This window comes from Stegostoma tigrinum, chromosome 23 (genome assembly GCF_030684315.1).
Source record: "Stegostoma tigrinum isolate sSteTig4 chromosome 23, sSteTig4.hap1, whole genome shotgun sequence".
In the NCBI taxonomy this organism is placed as follows: domain Eukaryota; kingdom Metazoa; phylum Chordata; class Chondrichthyes; order Orectolobiformes; family Stegostomatidae; genus Stegostoma; species Stegostoma tigrinum.
Genome location: NC_081376.1, coordinates 965,435 through 985,446, shown reverse-complemented (window position 1 = coordinate 985,446; position 20,012 = coordinate 965,435). Strand labels below are relative to the sequence as shown.

At 43.4% G+C, this 20,012-nt stretch overlaps 1 protein-coding gene across 4 annotated transcripts in view; it reads left to right on the top strand.

Annotated features, from left to right (window-relative positions):
* si:dkey-26i13.8 (kinesin-like protein KIF19) overlaps positions 1-20,012 on the top strand; it is a 291,207-nt gene that overhangs the window by 27,587 nt on the left and 243,608 nt on the right. For all 4 annotated transcript variants that reach the window (XM_048552702.2, XM_048552699.2, XM_048552698.2 and 1 more), the window contains exon 2: positions 6,117-6,197. In XM_048552702.2, the coding sequence (XP_048408659.1) occupies positions 6,117-6,197 (81 nt within the window). The remainder of the gene's footprint in view (positions 1-6,116; positions 6,198-20,012) is intronic.

The window sequence follows — 20,012 nt, the reverse complement described above, 5'->3', positions numbered from 1 at the left end:
GGTGGTGTTGTCAGCGAACTTGTAGATGGCGTCCATTTGGAATTTGGCAATACAGTCGTAGGTGCAAAGGGAGTACAGTAGGGGGCTGAGGACAAACCCATTGGGGATTCCAGTATTGACTGTTATTATGGAGAAGATGTAGTCACCTATCCTCACTGATTCGGGAAGCTGAGGACCCAGTTGCAGAGGGCAGAGTCAAGACCAAGGTCACAGAGTTTTGAGATCAGTCAGGACAGGATAATGTTGTTGCAGGCAGTTGAGTCTTCCAAGGGTTGTGCCTCACACCTACAGGATGCGGACCAGCCATGTGCTGTCTAAGATGGGCCAATGCAGCCTGAGGAGCCGATATCAGTCAACGAGGGTCTGGCAGTAAGGGAGAAATCAGAGAGTTAATCATCTTTGAAACAGACCCTTTGGTCCAACTCATCTGTGTCAACCAGATATCCTAAATTGATCTAGCCCCATTGGCTAGCATTTGGCCCAAATTCCTCTAAACCCTTCCTATTCATGTTCCCATCCAGATGCCTTTTAAATCATTCCAAATACGCACCACCCTCTGTGTGAAAACAGTGCACCTTGGGTCCCTTTTAAATCTTTCCCTTCTCACCTTAAACCTATGCTGTCTAGTTTTGACCTCTCCTAGCCTGGGAAAAAGACCTTGGTTACTCATCCTTCCACACCCCTTATAATTTTATAAACCTCTATAAGGTCACCTCTCTGCCTCTAAAGCTGAAGGAAAAAAAGTCCAGCCATAAAGTCATCGAGTCATACAGCACAAAAACAGACCCTTCAGTCTAACCAGTCCATGCTGACCATAATCCCAAACTAAATTAGCCCCATCTGCATGCCCTTGTCCCATATCCCTTCAAACATTTCTTATTCATATACTTGTCTAAATATCCTTTAAACATTGTAACTGTACCCGCATTCACCACTTTCTCTGGAAGTTCATTCCACACACGAACCACTCGCTGTGGAAAAAAAATTGTCATTGATGTCTTTGTTAAATCTTTCGCCTCTCACCTTAAAAATTTGCTTCCTAATCTTGAAATCCCCTGGCCTAAGGGAAAGACATTCACCTTATCTATTCCCCTTGTTATTTTATGAACCTTTATAATGCCACCCCTCAACTTCCTATGCTTCAGTGAAAAAAGGTCCTAGCCTGTCCAGCTTCTTCCTATAACTCAAACCCTCCATTCCCGGCAACATCCAGGTAAACCTCTTCTGACCCCTCTCCGGTTTAATAGTATCCTTCCCATAACAGGGAGACCAGAACTGGACACAGTACTCCAGAAAAGGCCCTACTGGCATCCTGAACAACTTCAACGTGATGTCCCAGAGTTCTGAGCAATGAAAGCAAGCATACCAAATGCCTTCTTAACTACCCTATCCAAATATGATGCAAACCTCAAGGAATTACACACCTGAACCTCTAGTTATACCAAAATATTATACCTTGCATTTATCCAAGTTAAATGCCATCTGCAACTCTTCAGTTCATAAACTGAATTGATCAAGATCTCTGTAATCTTTGATAAGCTTCTTCACTATACACTATACCACCAACTTGGGTGTCATCCGCAAACTTACTAACCATGACAAAGGGTAGCAGTGGAAAGGTGCATTTCTGAATGGAGAGCAGTGACTAGTGGCGTTCCTCAGATATCAGTGTTAGGACCTTTGCTATTTGTAATATACATAAATGATTCGGAGGAAAATGTAACTGATTAGTAAGTTTGTGTTTGACACACAGGTTGGTGGAATTGTGGATAGTGATGAGGACCATCAAAGGTTACAGCTGGGTATAGATCAGTTGGTGACTTGGGCAGAGAGAAGGCAGGTGGAGTTTAATCCACAAAAATGAGGTAGTGCATTTTGGAAGGTCTAACCCAGGTGGAAAATATACAGTTAATTGCAGAATCCTTAAGAATACAGGTAGGCAGAAGGATCTGGGTGTACAGGTACACAGGTACACAGGTCACTGAAAATGGCTACGCAGGTGGAGAAGATTATCAATAAGGCATATGCCATGCTTGCCTTCATTGGTCGGAGCATTGAGTTTAAAAATTGGGAGGTAATATTGCAGCTTTATAGAACCTTAGTTGGCCGCATTTGGAATATTGTGGTCAGTTCTGGTTGCCACACTACCAGAAGGATGTGGTGGCTTTGGAGAGGGCACAGAATAGATTTACTAGGATGTTTGCTTGGGAGGAGAGGTTGGAGAAATTTGGGTTGTTCTCACTGGAATGACTGAAGATGAGAAATGACCTGATAGAAGTCTACAAGATTTTGAAGGGCATGGACAGTCAGAAGCTTTTTCCAAGGTTTGAAGAGTCAGTTACTAGGGGGCATAGGTTTAAGGTGCAAGGGGTAAAGTTTAAAGGTGATGTACAAGGCTGTTTAAACCAGGCAGGAAAACACACCAATGCTTTATCGGAGGCTGCACTGAGGATGTTACCAAGCAGGGTAATGAAACTCTGCGAAACAAGAAACCAGCTCGGTGAGCCAACCAACCTCAAACAATCTCAACACCCACAACCTGAGCCACAAATCTACTGCGAAACCTTAGACACCTATGGGTGCAACACACGTGAATTGGCAAGAAAATGAGAAAACTACACCAAACGAGAGAGTGCAACCCTCAAACAACTCTACTTCCTACATGGATGCCTCAGGAACTAGGTATTACCATGCAGTGTGAAGTACAAACCACCCATCAACAACCCACAAGCCCAAAAAACAGCAGAACACCAAAAGACATGACCAGTACTCACTCACCTCAATCCACATGGATAAGGAGAACCACCATTTCGACTGGGACAACACCTAGATCCTGGGACAGGCTGGGCAGAGACAGGCACGAGAATTCCTGGAAGCATGGCACTCCACGAAGCATGCTATTAATAAACACATTGAACTCGACCCCATATATATTCCACTATGAAGGAAAACTGGAAATGAGCCAATCCATCTCAATGGACCCCAGAGTTTAAAAACCAGGCGGGAAAACACACCGATGCTTCATTGGAGGCTGCACTGAGGATGTTACCAAGCATGGTAACGAAACGTCTGCAAAACAAGAAACCAGCTCGGCGAGCCAACCAACTTCAACAACCTCAAGGCTGTTTTTAACACAGAGACTGGCATGTACCTGGAACTCACTACTGGGGGAGGTAGTGGAAGCAGATATGAGAGTGACTTATAAAGAGCATCTTGACAAATAAATGGATAGGGTGGGAATTGGGGTTAGGGCCCCTGGAAGTGTAGAAGGTTTTAGTTGTGACAGGTGGCATGTCGGTGCAGGCTTGGAGGGCCAACGGGCCCGTTCCTGTCTGTAATTTTCTTGTTCTCTTTGTCTTCTATATTTCCATCCAAATCATATATGTAAATGACAAACAAAATTGGACCCAGCACTGATGCCGTAGAACACTGCTGAGTGCAGTCCTTCAGTCCGAAAAACAACCCTCCACCATCACTGTGAAGCAAAAAAAGAGTTAATGTTTCAGGTCCGGTGGTCCAAGGAATGTTAACTCTTTTTTCCTTCACAGATGCTGCCAGACCCGCTGAGCTTTTCCAGAAAATCCTGTTTTTGTTCCTGATTTACAGCATCCACAGTTCTTTCGGTTTTCTCCCCCCTCCCTGTCTCCTGCCATTAAGCCAATTTTGTATCCAATTGGCGAGCTCATCCTGAATCCCGTGTGGTCTAACTTTACTAATTAGTCTACCATTGTAGAACCTCATCAAAGGCTTTACTAAAGTACAAGTAAACAATGTCTACTACTCTGCCCTTGTTAATTTTCTTGGTTACTTCCTCAAAAACCTCAGTCAAGTTTGTGAGACACAATTTCCCTTGTACAAAACCATGCTGACCTACCCTAATCATTCCTTGCCTCTCCATGTGCATATAAATCCTGTTCAGCCTCTCCCTGTGGCTCAAACCTAGGAACAGGGCTACATACAGACAGCTAACAGCATTGCTCTGAGGGTGGCCATTGCCCACCAGGAGCCTATTTGTAGGCCACAAAGTGCCAAAATGGAGACGTCCTGATGGCAGTAGCAATCTTTCCAATGTGAGAAAGGTAGTGGTCTTTAGTTTATGAGGAAAGATTGAACAGGTTCTGGCCTAGATAACAAAGTGTGGAGCTGGATGAACACAGCAGGCCAAGCAGCATCTTAGGAGCACAAAAGCTGACATTTCGGGCTTAAGCCCTTCATCAGAAAAGGGGGATCCGGGGAGGGTTCTGAAATAAATAAGGAGAGAGGGGGAGGCGGATCGAAGGTGGATAGAGGAGAAGATAGGTGGAGAGGAGACAGACAAGTTAAAGGGGTAGGGATGTAGCCTGTAGGGGTGAGTATAGGTGGGGAGGTAGGGAGGGGATAGGTCAGTCCCAGGAGGGACAGGTCAAGGGGGCAGGATGAGGTTAGTAGGAAGGAAATGAGGGTGCGGCATGAGGTGGGAGGAGGGGATAGGTGAGAGGAAGAACAGGTTAGGGAGGCGGGGATGTGCTGGGCTGGTTTTGGGATGCAGTGGGGGATGGGGAGATTTTGAAGCTGGTGAAGTCCACATTGATACCATTGGCTGCAGGGTTCCAAAGCGGAATATGAGTTGCTGTTCCTGCAACCTTTGGGTGGCATCATTGTGGCACTGCAGGAGGCCCAGGATGGATATGTCATCTAAGGAATGCGAGGGGGAGATGAAACGGTTCGCGACTGGGAGGTGCAGTTGTTTATTGTGAACCGAGTGGAGGTGTTCTGCAAAGCGGTCCCCAAGCCTCTGCTTGGTTTCCCCAATGTAGAGGAAGCCACAATGGGTACTGCGGATGCAGTATACCACATTGGCAGATGTGCAGGTGAACATCTGCTTGATGTAGAAAGTCATCTTGGGGCCTGGGATGGGGGTGAGGGAGGAGGTGTGGGGGCAAATGTAGCACTTCCTGCGGTTGCAGGGGAAGGTGCCGGGTGTGGTGGGGTTGGAGGGGAGCGTGAAGCGGACGAGGGACTCCCGGAGAGAGTGGTCTTTCCGGAAGGCAGACAAGGGTGGGGATGGAAAAATGTCTTTGGTGGTGGGATTGGATTGTAGATGGTGGAAGTGTCGGAGGATGATGCAGGACCTCATCCCGCCCCTTTGACCTGTCCGTCCTCCCTGGACTGACCTATTCCCTCCAATACCTCCCCACCTGTACTCACCTCTACAGGCTCCATCCCTGCCCCTTTATCTTGTCTGTCTCCTCTCCACCTATCTTCTCCTCTATCCACCTTCGATCCACCCCCGCCCCTCTCTATTTATTCCAGTTCCCTCTCCCCATTCCCGTCTCTGATGAAGGGTCTAGGCCCGAAATGTCAGCTTTTGTGCTCCTAAGATGCTGCTTGGCCTGCTGTGTTCATCCAGCTCTACATTTTGTTACCTCGGATTCTCCAGCATCTGCAGTTGCCATTATCACAGATTCTGGCCTATTTTAGTTCGAGTTCAGGAGAATGTGACATAAACTTATCAAAATATATAAGATCTTGAAAGCAGTTGACAGGGTGTTTTCCCCAGTTGGGGAGCTAGAACTAGGGTCACAGTTTAAGGGATCTCACAACTAAGTCCGATACAAGAAGAAGTGCTTTCTGTCAGAGGGTTATGGGTCTGTTAAGGTTGAAGTAGATAGATTGCTGACGAAGAAAGAAATGAATGGGTATTGAGGGTAGGCAGCAAAGTGGAATCTAGGCCATGAGCAGATCAGCCAGATGGCAGGGTAGGCATGAGGCCAAATTGTTCCAGCTCCTCTCTGTTTACCCCTGTGGCTCCATTGTGCTCTAGGAAGCCACCAGATGACCAACTTTCCTGCCATTGGCAAAATGGCATGGCATTGAGTGGCACTGGCACACCACCTTACTGGCTTCCTTACCTCCCAATCACATTCCAAAAGACCTGAACATGAATGGTATCTTTTTCCTGTTCTCACTGAAATCACATTTGTGTATTCGACAATGTCATTCTACAGAAAATGTCATGATTAAGATGCCACCTCCTTTATGATGTTCTGGAATTACATATAGCCATTGTTTAGAGTTCTGATCATGCAGCATGAACATGTGAACACTAATAGCTTCTTCAACTTGCATACTTGCAGGTGGCTGTTCGAATCCGCCCCATTAATGAATCAGAAATTGATGAAGGAGCCACCAGCATAGCACACAAAGTCGATGATCAGGTAATTGGTTCTCCTGTTATGCAAGCATGGAATTTTAGCTGGCTTTACAAGGTTGATTTGTACCAGAACTGTGCTGTTCATGCCAACTTCTATACTTGTAACTTCTCATCAAATTCTATGTCTAATATCTCGACACAGCCCCCAATCCTCCTTTCAGCTAATGTTTCCAACGACATATATAACATCCATAAGTAAAGGTTTAGTATGTTTCCCCCAACGAAAAACTCAATAATAATGAACATATTTGTTGGTTAAGTAAATCCATCAAAGAATGGATTGCAATTGCTTTCCAAAAACAGAATAAAATTTGAGAGGGCATATTATGTATCAGTACAAATTTAAAATAACATAAATGTAATACAAATCAGTTTCTTTCAATTCAGAAGTGTGTGCTGTTATACTTATCATTGCAGGTTGTGTTTATAATATGCAATTACATTTCATGTTAAACATTCCCTGACATATTCAGCCAGAGGGATTTTATGTAAGTTCCAACCACTCATCGTATCATTATCGTAAATCTTTAGACAGCACCTTTGCAGTGTGTTCTCCAGGTTTTAGTGAATCTGTCAGCACACAGCCTTAGACCCTCCGAACACTTTTGACAGCATCTCGCACTCAGAAGATCCACGTTACAGCAGACTTTGGAGTCCTGTGTCACGGAACTGCTCAGGTGAACCTCGACAAAAACTACTGCATCACTCTCCAAACCTTCCTAACGAAGGCAAATTCCATAAGGAAATAGACAACGATGCAGCCACTTCGTAGGCAATATGTGAAAGCAGCAAGAATTTTATACATAGGAAGGATCTGAGGGAAGAGTCTTTCTCATCACCAGCCAAGTGATCTTTTGGTGCTTATTGGAAAGTTCTGGCGATGAGGCATTCTGCCGAATGACTTTGATAATCTGCTCAGGGAACAACCGGACAGGATCTTTTCCATAGGATCAACAAAGACTCTACATGCTCACCACTTCAATTCTCACATCCTATAACATCATTTTTAAAAAGAAATTCTTCTCATCTAACACCACCAAAATCAGATTATATTGAGTTCTGAAGAAGGGTCGCTGTTAATGTTAATTACGTTTTCTCTCCACAGATGCTGCCAGATCTGCTGAGTTTTTCCAGAAATTTCTGTTTCAGTTTATGTAGTTATTCATTTCTTTTCCCTTTACGGTATCTTACTCACGGAATTTTACTCTTGTGTTTTCCTGCAGTGAGTTCATACTATTGAGATATCCTGAGGATTTTTTCATTGCTCATTGATGAGCTGTGGGTGATATCAGCTGGGCCAGCACTTACTCCCATCCCAGGATGTGATGTGATATACATACCCATGATTTAGTTGAATGGCAGAGCAGGATTGAGGAGATAAGTGGCCTGCTCCTGCTCGTATTTCTTATGTTTTTACATTTACAAGTTTCTTTGATTTAGTGAGCACCATCTTACAGATGCTCTAATTCCCACATTAGCAGAGCTTCGCTATGTTAAAACATTAATGTGAATATTGCAGAACTGGTAATGCCTCCCTTGCTCTGTACCACCAAATAAATTGTTGAAACCTCTCCATTGTACTTAGATAAATGGCACTTTAATTAGATCCTCTAATTGTTGGGTTTGACTCAATGAAACCTGATGTATGGGCTCTGAAGAATAATATCTGTAATTCAAATTAAGCCCAATAAAACTCAAACTTGGCTTCACGCCAAACATTACTGAAGGATGCTGCCATGCTCATTATTAAAGCACAGCGTGAGCTGCAGGACCCATCCCTGTATATTCCTGCCTTTGATTCTGTTCACTGTTTACCCTGTCTTCATTTATCTGTATCAGTCGCTCTGGTAAACAGAATCATAGAACTTTGAAACCTCCCAAGGTTTTCTCATGCTGTTGGGCAGGTTTTAAACCAACTTGGCAGTGAGATGGGGCACAGAGCAGATGTAAAGTCGGGAGCAAAATTCAGTCAGATTCACAAGGAATGCTTGGACAGTCCAACAGGCAAAGAAGACATGGGTATAATAGGGCATATGGGAGATCAGAAAAGCGAAGTTGTATCTATTTTAATACAAGCAGACTGACTGGTAAAGCAGATGAACTTAGAGCATTGATCAACATGTGGGACTTACTAAGGCATGGTTGAAGGAAGGACAGGACTGGCAGCTATAGAAGTTTCAGGTGTGATAGGGCTGTGGGGTCATGATGTAAGAGGGGAAGGGGCATTGCATTATTGATGAAGGAGATTATCACTGCAGCAGTGAAGGAGGATGTTCCAGAAGGCTCTTCCAATGAGGCCATCTGGGTAGGGCATTGAAATAAAGAAAGGGTGGCTGCTTTGCTGGGGTTATACTGTAGGTCTCCCAACATTCAGAGTGAGATAAAGGAGCAGATATGTAGGCAAATCATAGAGATGTATGAGAGAATAGGGTTATGAATCATAGAATTCCTACAGTGTGAAAAGAGGCCATTTGATCCATTGAGTCTGCACCCACCTGCCGAAGAACACCTCACCCTACCCCAGTAACCCTGCATATCTCTGGAAAATTTAACATGGGTAATCCACCTAATCTGCATATCTTTGATATGTGGGAGGAAATGGAGTACCTGTGGGAATCCAACGCAGACATGGGGAGAACATGCAAAGTCTACACATACAGTCACCTAAGGCTGGAATCATACCTGGGTCCCTGGTGCTGTGCCAGCTGTGCCACCGGAGCCACCATGCTACCCTTGTTCTCGAAGAGAATTTCAGCTTTGCTACCATTACTTGGGATTGTCTCAATGTGATAGGATTAAACAGGATGAATTTTTTAAAGTGCATGCAGGAGAGATTTTTGTGTCCGTACATAGATAGTCCTACTCGTGATGGAGCAGTGCTAGACCCAATTATGGAGAATGAGGTTGGCCAATTGGTTGAAGTGTCAACAGGTGGGCAGTTTGGGAACAGTGAAAATAACTCTGTAAGCTGCATAGTCATGAGAGAAAGGGAGAAGTACAGAAGTTAAATGTCTAAACTGGGGGAAGGCCAATTCAATATCATTAGACAGGATCTGGCCAACAGAGATTGGAAGCAGCGACTTGCACATAAGTCTACATTTTGAAAATGGAACTCTTTTAAATGTAATATAGTGAGAGTTCAGGGCTAGTGTGTTCCTCTAAGAGTAAAGGGTAAGGGCATCACTCCAGGGAGCCCTGGATGTCAAGGGATATTGAGAGCTTGATAAAGAGGAAGAAAGAGCCATATTTTAAGTCCGAAACAAAGAAGATTTTTCACGTGCCTAGAGAGTGTATGGGAGCCCTTGAAAAAAGAAAGTAGATGGGCAAAGAACAGCAAAGAAATATGTTCGGCTGATAGGATTAAAGAAAGCCTGAAAACATTTTAAAAGTATATTAAGAGCAAAACGATCATCATAGAAACTGTGGTACCTATTAGAGACCAAAGGGCCAATCTGTGCGTGGAGGCAGAGGACATGGGTGAGATTGTAAATGAATATTTCTCATCTGTATTCACAAAGGAGAAAGACATTGTGGCTGGAGATTTCAGTTGGGATGGTGAGGTTCTAGAGAATGTTAAAATTAATAATAAAGGAGGTATTCAATGTTTAAACGGGCATAAAGGTGCATAACTTCTCAAGACCTGATGTGATGTATCCCAGGTTGCAAGGAGAAGCAAGGGAGAAGATTGTTAGCACCCTGGTGAAGTTATTTAATCCTTTCGGACCACTGGTGATGTTCCAGATGATTGGAGGATAGCTAATGTGGTTTCTTTGTTGAAGAAGGACAGCAGGGATAGGGCAGGTCATTGAAGATTGTCTGATGTTAGTGGTCGGGAAATTATTGGAAAAAGTTCTGAGGTGCAGGCATAATGAACACTTGGAAAAGCAGGGATTGATCAGGGATTGTTGACATAGATTTGTTGGAGGAACATCCTGTCTGACTAATTTAATTCATTTTTTTAAAAGTAACTAAATATCTGGATGAGAGAAGTGCAGTTGATGTGGTTCACATGGACTTCACTAAGGCCTTTGAAAGGTACCACATGGAGGGCGGGTCCAAAGGGTAAGAGCCCAGAGGATCCAAAGCAAGTTGACAAACTGGATCCAAAATTTATTTGGAAATAGAAGGCAAAGGGCAATTGTGGAGGGTTGTCTTCATGATTTGAAGCCTGTGACCAGTAGTGTCCCACAGGGATTGGGGAGACGATCCTTGCTGTTTTTATTTTTATATAAATGTCTCCACTATGAGTGTAGAAGGTATAATTAGTAAGTTTTCAGTTTACTCAAAAACTGGTGGTGATGTTGGTATTGACGAGGATGATATCAGCCTACAATGGAGCCACAGGGAAAAACAGAGAGGAGCTGGAATAATTTGACCTTGAGCCTACCCTGCCATCTGACTGATCTGATCGTAGCCTCGATTCCACTTTGCTGCCTACCCTCAATAACATTTGATTTCTTTCTTTGTCAGCAATCTATCTATTTCAACCTTCACAGACCCATAACCCTCTGACAGAAAGCACTTCTCCTTGTTTCTAAGGAGGTTGTGAGTAAGATAAGAGCCCACGGTGTTAGGGACAAGGTGCTCGCATGGATTGAAGATTGACTGCCTGGCAGAAAGCAGAGATTGGGGATAAAAGGGTCTTTCTCAGGATGGCAGCCACTGACAAGTGGTGTTCCACAAGGGTCAGTGTTGGGACCACAACTTTTCACTTTACATATTAATGATCTAGATGAAGGAACTGTGGGCATTCTGGCTAAGTTTGCTGATGAAAGATAGGTGTAGGGACAGGTAGTACTGAGAAGGCAGGGAAGCTGCAGAAGGATTTAGACAGGTTAGGAGAGCGGGCAGAGAAGTGGCAGAAGGAGTACAACGTGGGCTTTCGTAAGAAGAATAAAAGCATGAACTATTTTCTAATTGGGGAGAAAATTCAGTAGTCTGAAGTGCAAAAAGAATTGGGAGTTCTAGTCCAGGATTCTCTCAAGGTAAACTTGTAGGTTGAGTCAGTAGTCAGGAAGGCAAATGCAATGTTGGCATTTATTTTGAGAGGACTTGAATATAAAAGTAGGGATGTACTACTCAGGCTTTATAAAGCTCTGGTCAGGCCACATTTGGAATATTGTGTTCAGTTTTGGTCATCGTGTTAGAGGAAAGATGTAGTTAAACTGGAAAGTGTGCAAAAAAGATTTGCGAGACTGTTGCCAGGACTAGTAGGCCTGAGTTATAGGGAGAGGTTGGCCAGGATAGGACTTTATTCATTGGAATGTAGGAGAATGAGGGGTGACCTTATTTGAAGTGTATAAAATCATGAGGGGCATAGATAGGATTAATGCTTAGAGTTTTTTTTTCCCAGGGATGGGGAATTGAAAACTAGAGGGCATAAGTTTAAGGTGAGAAGAGAAAAATTTAAGGAGGACCTGAGGGGAAAATCCTTCACACAGAGAGTGGTGCATATAAGGATTGGGCAGTCAAAGGAAGTGGTTAAGGCAGGTACAATAGCAACATTTAAAAATATTTAGAAAGTTTGGGTGGATTGGCCATGGGAAATGCAGAGTTACTGGGATAGAATTAGGGGATGGATCTGGGTGGGGATGCTCGTCAAAGGGTTAGGGTAGACTTGATGGGCCAAATGGGATGGATGGGAAAGGTTTAGAGGGATATGGACCAAATGCAGGTAACTGGGGCTAGCTGAGAGCGCACCGTGGCCAGCATGGAACAAGTTTGGACCAAAAGGCCTGTTTCCACGCTGTATTACTCTGACTCTGTGACTCTAAGGCTTGTTGCAATTTTATAATGTTGAATTAATGTTGGACTACAGATGGAGTACTATGTGCAGTCATGGTCACCGCACTATTGGAGGGACACAGTTGTATTGGAAGGGTGCAAAGGAGATTCAGTAAGATTTTGCTTGGGACGGAAAGTCAGAGTTATGAGGAGAGACTCAATAGGCTGAGTTTGGTTTCACTGGAGCAGAGGAGGCTGAGGGAGATCTGCTTGAAGTATTAGAGGAGATCTGGGGAAACAGTTTTCATCCAGACAATGCTAGAAAAATGGAACATGCTACTTGTGAAGGTGGTGAAGACAGGTACACTTGCAACATTTGAGAAACATCTGATAAACACTTGCAATACTAGGGCATAGTAGAATATGGAGCCAGTGCAGTTATCATAGAATAACAGTAGCAACAGGCCATTTGGCCCATCAAGTCTACCCTGACCATCTGAAGAGCATCCTCACCCAGATCCATCCTCTAATTCTATCCCAGTAACCCTGCATTTCCCATGGCCAATCTACCCAACCTACACATCTTTAGTTCTGAGGAGTTCTGAGGAAGGGTCTCCAGACCCGAAATGTTAGCTCTGTTTTCTCCTTCACAGATGCTGCCAGACCTGCTGAGCTTTTCCAGAAACTTTGTTTTTGTTCCTACACATCTTTAGACTGTGGGAGAAAACCTATGCTGATACAGGAAGAATGTTCCAGGTATGACTCCAATCAGTAGAGAAGTTCCCTCAATTCCAAGTGACTCCAGTTTTGCTAAGACTCCTTGATGCTGTACTTAGTCAAATTTAGCCTTGATTTCAAGGGCTGTCACTCTCATCTGACCTCTGGAATTCAGCTCTTTTGTCCTGAGAGTCATAGAATCAGTGAGCACCGAAAGAGGCTTTTTGGCACAATGTGTCGATGCTGATCAGGTTTCCTAATCTGAGCTAGTCCCAATTGCGTGCACTTGGCCTATATCCCTGCAAACCTTTCTTATCCATATAACTGTCCAAATGTCTTTTCAATGTTGTATTTGTATCTGCCATGGACCAAGGCTGTAATGATGTCAGGAGCTGAGTGGCCTTGGTGGAACCCAAACTGTGTGCCACTGAGCAGGTGCAGCTTGATTACACAGTTGATGACACCTTCCCGAGGGTGGAGTTGAACCTGGGTCTCTGGTGTTGTGAGGCAGCAATGTTAACTGCTGAGCTTCCATGAACCTAGGTAAATGGGATTAGTGTAGTTTGGCATTTGAAACAAAACGGAAATTGCTAGAGAAACTTAGATAACAAAGTGTGAAGCTGGATGAACACAGCAGGCCAAGCAGCATCTCAGGAGCACAAAAGCTGACATTTCAGGCCTAGATTCTGATGAAGGGTCTAGGCCCGAAACGTCAGCTTTTGTGCTCCTGAGATGCTGCTTGGCCTGCTATGTTCATCCAGCTTCACGCTTTATTATCTTGGATTCTCCAGCTTCTGCAGTTCACATTATCTCTTTGCTATAGAAACTTAGCAGGTTTAACAGCACCTGTAGAAAGAAAGCAGAATTAATGTTTCGGGTCTGGTGACCCTTCTACAGAAATATTAGTAGCTGGGAGCTGAAACTGATGTGGGGGTGGGAGGGAGAAGGGTTGAGGTGAGTGAATAGGTGGAAATGGAGCCCAGAAAGAGATTTAAGAAAGAATGAGGTAAACAAGCAGATTATGATAATAGGCCAAGACAGAAGAAAAATTGAGTAACTGATAGTGAAGAGCAAAGAGTGATAAAATGGGTTAGCTGTGCTGAAATCACCCATTCAATGTGATAATGGGCCTAAGGCAACCCATGTCATAACAGGACCAGGTTGGGTGTTGGTGTGGGTGCAGGTAAAAAAACATGGAAGGATGGAATGAGGCTGTCAAGATACTCAACTCAATGTTGAGTCCTAAGGACTGCAGGGCCCCCAAGTGGGAAAGGAAGTGCTTTTCTTCCAGCTTGCACTGAGCTTCACTGGAGCAAGGCTGAGGCAGAGATGTTGGCCAGGAAACGAGGTGGTATGTTGAAGTGGCAAGCAACTGGAAGCTTTGTTACAAACAGAACATAGGTGTTCTGCAAAGCAATCTTCCAGTCTGCACTTCCTTTGTCCAGTGTAGAAGAGACCACATTGCGAGCAGTGAACACATTTGGCTAGATTGAGTGGAGCACAGGTAAATCGCTGCATCACCTGGAGCATGTGTCTGGGGCCTTGACTATGAAGGAGGACAGGTATTGCACCTTCTGGGGTTGAATGGGAAGATGCTGTGTAAGTTTGGGGAAATGTTGGGAGTGAAGGAGGAGTGGTCCACAGTGTCCTGCAGGGAAGGGTCCCTATGCAGTTTGGCAAAGAAGGGGAGGAGAATATGTGTCTGGTAGTGGCATCTCGCAGAAGGTGGAGGAAATAGCAGTTAATGATCCTCTGGATGTGGATGCTGGTGGGATGTTAGGTGAGGACAAGGGGGACCTTACCGCTCTTGTGAGAGGGAAGAAAGGGTGAAGGCAGAAGTGTAGGACATGGGTTGGATCCAGCTGAGGGCCCTGTCAACCACAGTGCTGGGGAATCCTTGGTTGAGGAAGAAGATGGACATTTCAGAGGCCCCTTTGTAGAAGCTGGCATAAACAGAACAGATGCGACAGAGAAACTGGGAGAATGGAATAGAGTCATTACAGGAAGCAGAACATGAAAGCGTACAGTTATAGTAACTGAAAGTCAGTGGGTTTGTATTAGATATTGTTAGACAGCTTATCCCCAGAAATGGAAACAGAGATGTCGAAGAAGGGAAGGGATGAGCCACAGGTGAAACAGGTGCAGGTGAGAGTGGAGTGGAAATTGGAAGGGAAACAGATAAATGTTTCCAATTTCACATGAGAGAAGGAAGCAGCACTGACGATGACATTGATATACCAGAGAATGAGTTGTGGGTGGGGCCAGTGCGGCACTGGGCCAAGGAAAGTTCCACATACTCCACAAAGACACAGGCATAACTGGGGCCCATGTGGATACCTGTGACCACATCTTTGACCTGAAGGAAGTGTGAGCATCTGCAGATTTTATTATTGTGTGGTGTTTGTTGGTTGTCATGGATATGGTAGGCCGAAGGGCCCGTTTCAATGCTATATGACTCCATGACTATACTGATAAGTGTTCTAGCCACACACTGCACACTGCAGGAGGGATTGGATGAGTCACTCTCAATGATTGGAGTCTTTGTGATGATGTCTTCATGCCTGGAAAGAGTGGCCAACTGCAGAAAACATCAAGTGCAGCAAAGTAATGTCCTTTAGGGAAGGAAATCCACCATCCTTACCTACTCTGGCCTACATGTGATTCTAGACCCACAGCATTGTGGGTGATTCACAAATGCCATCTGAAATGGCCCTAACAAGCCACTCAGTTCAGGAACATATTAGGGTGGGGAAAAGATGCTGGCCTGGTTAATGACTCACATAAGTCCTGTGCAGGAACAAACAGAAAATTAAATGAGATTATTCTATACTAAATGCTTGCACACTATGACTGTCACCTTAAATATTGTAAATGACATCCTAGCCTTGGCTATTGATCCATTGATCTGGAACAAAAATAACTCCCAACTCATTGCAAGATGGCCTGTGTGACTGGCAAGGAGAGGGATCACAGTGAGTTATGGACCAAAGGGAGCCAGTTCATCCTTCCTTGCCTGGGAACTTAGCAGCTTGCAGTATCCCAAATAGAATCGTAACAAATTGGGGAAGCTCACCTGAGGATTGGTTGTAACAACATAGGGGGTCCCCAATTTCCAAAAATCCAACTTGCGAATGTTCATACATACAGACACAATTCCATACAGTGGTGTCATTTTAAAGACACAACATGTGAGCATATCCTGTACTAACAGGTGGCTTCTTTATATTGTCTTGCATCATGTTCTGACTGGTGTACAAATTGACTTGCAAACAGAACCTGTTCACAACCCAGGATGCACCATGTTACATGATAGTGACTTGTATCTTTCATAAAAATGGGAGCATTGAATTTTCAGTTAGTTAAATTAGCCGTATTAGAAATTGTTGTAGAGATATTAATATATCATCTTGCAGAAGTATGAGTATAATTTAAATAAACATCAGTTGTTCCTCTCATAAAGCTTTCTTGTGCTTTGCCAGCAACTTTTAATAAAAATGGAAAATGCTGGCAAAACTCAGCAGAAGAGAAACAGTTAACATTTTGAGTCTGATTTGATGCTTCTTAGGAATTGTCTTTGAATTCAAAACTCTTTCTTTCTTCGTAGATGCTGCTAGACCTGCTGAGTTTCTCCAGTTTTTCTAACAATGCATCTGCAGCATTTTGTGTTTGTTTGAGCTAATCAATGTTAACTTGTCCTTGCCAAAGGGATGCAGTTACTGCAACTTAAACTTTATTATTGCTACAGCCACTAACCTTGGGTACGTGCTTGAGGAAAGATTTGCTCCTGGCTTAAACAAGATCTGCAAAGTGCTGTTTGCAATGTGTATTAATAGCATGACTCTGAACTATTTCCTTCGGTCACTAGCTGCTGGTGGGAGGATTGTAAGAGTTTTCACTGCAATTACACTTGCAGTGAGAGGTCAATGTTATCAGAGAATGTGAACAGGGTAGAGGGCACTAGGGCCTCGTTTAAAAGCTGCAGAGAAGCTGACGAGAAACAGTAATGGGGCAGTTGCTAATTTTCCTCCATTTGACCTGGTGGATTGTGAGATCCACCCTGCAGTACTTGCAGTTGATCAGCTGTTATAATGAGAACTCCTGAACAAAGTGACTACACAAATCAAATAAAACAAGGAGCTACAGATATTGCAGATCAGAAACAAACAACAACAGAAATTGCTGGAGAAACTCAGTGGGTCTAGCAGCATCTGTGGAGTGAGAGGAGAGTTGACATTTCAAGTCCAGTGACAGTTCTGAAGAAAATTAAACCTCTGTAAACTGGGACTACAATGACTGACAGTTGTAAGTATCAGCAACTTAGATAATGCAATTTATTTGTCTGAGCCATTTTCCCCCCTTTCTAATTTCTCACCTAATTTAGCTGTAGGTAGTAGCTTCTGGCAACACATCCAAGAAGGCATTCTTCATGTGTCAACCCTACAAGCACATTCACTGACGTGTGTGTGTGTATATATATAGGCCTGTCTCGTATCATTTCCTGCTTAGTGCACAGTAGTATGAGCTAAACTTAAACTTTCCCATTTGTTCTGTACTTGCCTATTACCTCCTCTTAGCCCAGCATAATCCGAAGAGCAGACCTGGGTTAATTATATCTCGTGCTAATCCAGGTCAAGTAGTTCTGGTTTGGACAGTCTCATTAGGAAAAGGGGACTGCAGGGCCACTATCCACGAATAGAACTGCAATGTTACGACAGAACATCCGTTTTTTAATGTCAGTAAAATCAGCTCAGAAACAATAAGGGGTCTATGGATAAACTACATCATTAGTGAAATGGTAAATCCTGGTCAGTCAGTAATCTGAGAGACACAGTATGGGGTTGGAGCACTTTGCTGTCATTCCAAATTAGTGTTGATTCTGTTTTCGACCTAGCTTTGAATCCTGGCCAGAATCATAGATATTTGGAATGAATTGTGAGCTCTCATCTCATTTGAGAGTTTATACTCAGACAAAGCTGCCATTGAATCTCACATTACAACCACAAACCTTTTCTTAAACTCCTGTCCCCCCTCATCTGGTCCCTCCTCAGTCCCTAACCAAAGGAATGCCTCAGTATATTGTAATAATGGTTTGGGTCTCACAGCGTCGCAGACCCATTAACATTTTACAAACATATCTGTGAGGCTATAGATCAAAATAGAATCTTTGGCTAAACATAGTAATACTTATTTCATCAATTTTTAATGAAAATGAATGATACAAGCACCTAAAATATTAAAATATTTTGGCAGCAGTTGTAGTGTAAGGATTGTTAATGCCTGACTGGAAACTAGCAGCCTTGACAGTGCTACGTGACTTATTTGATAGCATTCCTGTTGACAAGAATAACAGGCCAGAGATGTGTCACACTTAAGCAGATGCATCAGTCATTGACTTGCACTGGTACATGTCATAGAACAAGTCTGCAAAAGCTATGATTTTCTAACCATTAAAACTACGGGATGAAAAAACACAAGCTATAGCCCCAGATATGAACTAGGCTTGACAATGCAAAGCTGTGTTAAACTGGCTAGAAGTATTGTTCTTCAGATGAAATATTGGCAGAACTTCTCTCTGCTTGTTCTACTAGCTTCAATGGGTGTCAAAAAAATCTCACCACATTCCTCAAAAAAATTGGAAAACCTTTTCAATTACGTATTCCTTGCTGATTGGCTTTTTGCAAACAATTTTTTTCTCCCCGCTGTGAATGACAGTGTTATATTGCACACAGCAGTCCTCTCAGCTTTAAATAGAAACATAGAATCTAGAAACAGGAGTAGGGCATTCAGCCATTCAAGCCAGTTCTACTATTCCATGTGGTCATGGTTTATCCTCCAAATCAATACCATATTTCTGCTTTCTCCCCATTCTCCTTGTTGAATTTAATATCTAAAAATGTAATATCTCTTTCCTGAATGTATTCAATGACTTGGCCTCCACAGCCTTCTGTGGTAGAAAATTCCCAAGTTTACTACCTTTGAATGAAGAAATATTTCCCAATCTTGGTCCTAAATGGTCAATCCTGAAACTGTGCCCTCTGGTTCTAGACTTTCCAACCAGGGGAAACACCCTCCCTCCATCTAATCTGTACAGCCTGGTTAAAATTTTATATGTTTCAGTCAGATTCCCCCTCATTCATCTGAACTGTAGCGAATAGAGACAGAGCCAGTTGAACTGATCTCTCCTCATTGCACAGTCTTGCCATCCCCAGTATCAGCCTTATGAACCTCTGCTGCATTCCTTCTGCGACAAGTACATAACCTGTCTTAGGTAGGGAGACTAAAACTGCACACAACACTCTAGGTGTGGTCTTACCAGAGCCCTGTATAACTGCAGTAAGACATCCCTACTTCGTACAATTTGCCCTACAAATTGCTTGCTGCACCTGCCTGTCTACTTTCATCGACTGGCATACAAGAACACCCAGCTTTCTTTATAAATCCACATTCTCCAACATATCGTCATATAATTAGCACTCTTCCGTTTGTCACACCAGTGTATAACTTAACATCTAGCCACATTTTACTGCATCTGTTACGTGTTTGCTCACTTACTCAACTTGTCTAAATCACTTTGAAACCTCCTTGCATTCTCCTTGCAACTCACTGTTTCACCCAGTTTTGTGTTATCAGCAAACTTGGAAATATTGTATTTGGGTCCCTCACCAGATTACTTATATATTTTGTGAATAGCATGGGCTAAAACACTGATCCTTTAGGTACCTCACTAGTCATTGCTTACAACCTGGAGAAAGCCTCATTTATTCCCATTCTTTTAACGCTTGGGCCACAGCCCCAGCACAAAACTGGTTGGGATTTTGTGTTTAGTTTTTCAGTCTGGGTTATGGAGGTGCTGGACTGCACACTCACTTCGTTTGTGTTGAATCATTAGTTTGGATTATGAGATGACCATTAGAACGGGCATCAAATGCAGCCTTACCAATGATGCCTAAAGTGATTGAAGTGTCCCGACCCGAAACTTTCTTGTTCCTCTAATGCTACCTGGCCTGCTGTATTCCTCCAGCTCCGCACTGTCTCATGCCTGAAGTGATTGTAGTTTTGCTAAATATTTGGCAAGTTGCCAAGTGTCACTTGTAGAATGTGTAAGATCCTAACAATAGGGTGCACAAGTTGGTCATTCGGCCCTTTAAACATTCTCCACTCTTCAATAAGAACACATCGCTTTTCTGTTTACCCTCACCCATTGCATTAACCCCTGACTGCCTTGTAAAAAAATTGTAGAAATAATAAATCAAGTGTACACACTTTTTCAGCTCTGGATTCTTGTGCTAAGTATAAACTTTTAACGATACAATCAAAATAATCAATTGTTTAAACTATATTAGAAACAATATTAGTCACAAATATAAAACCTGTTCCT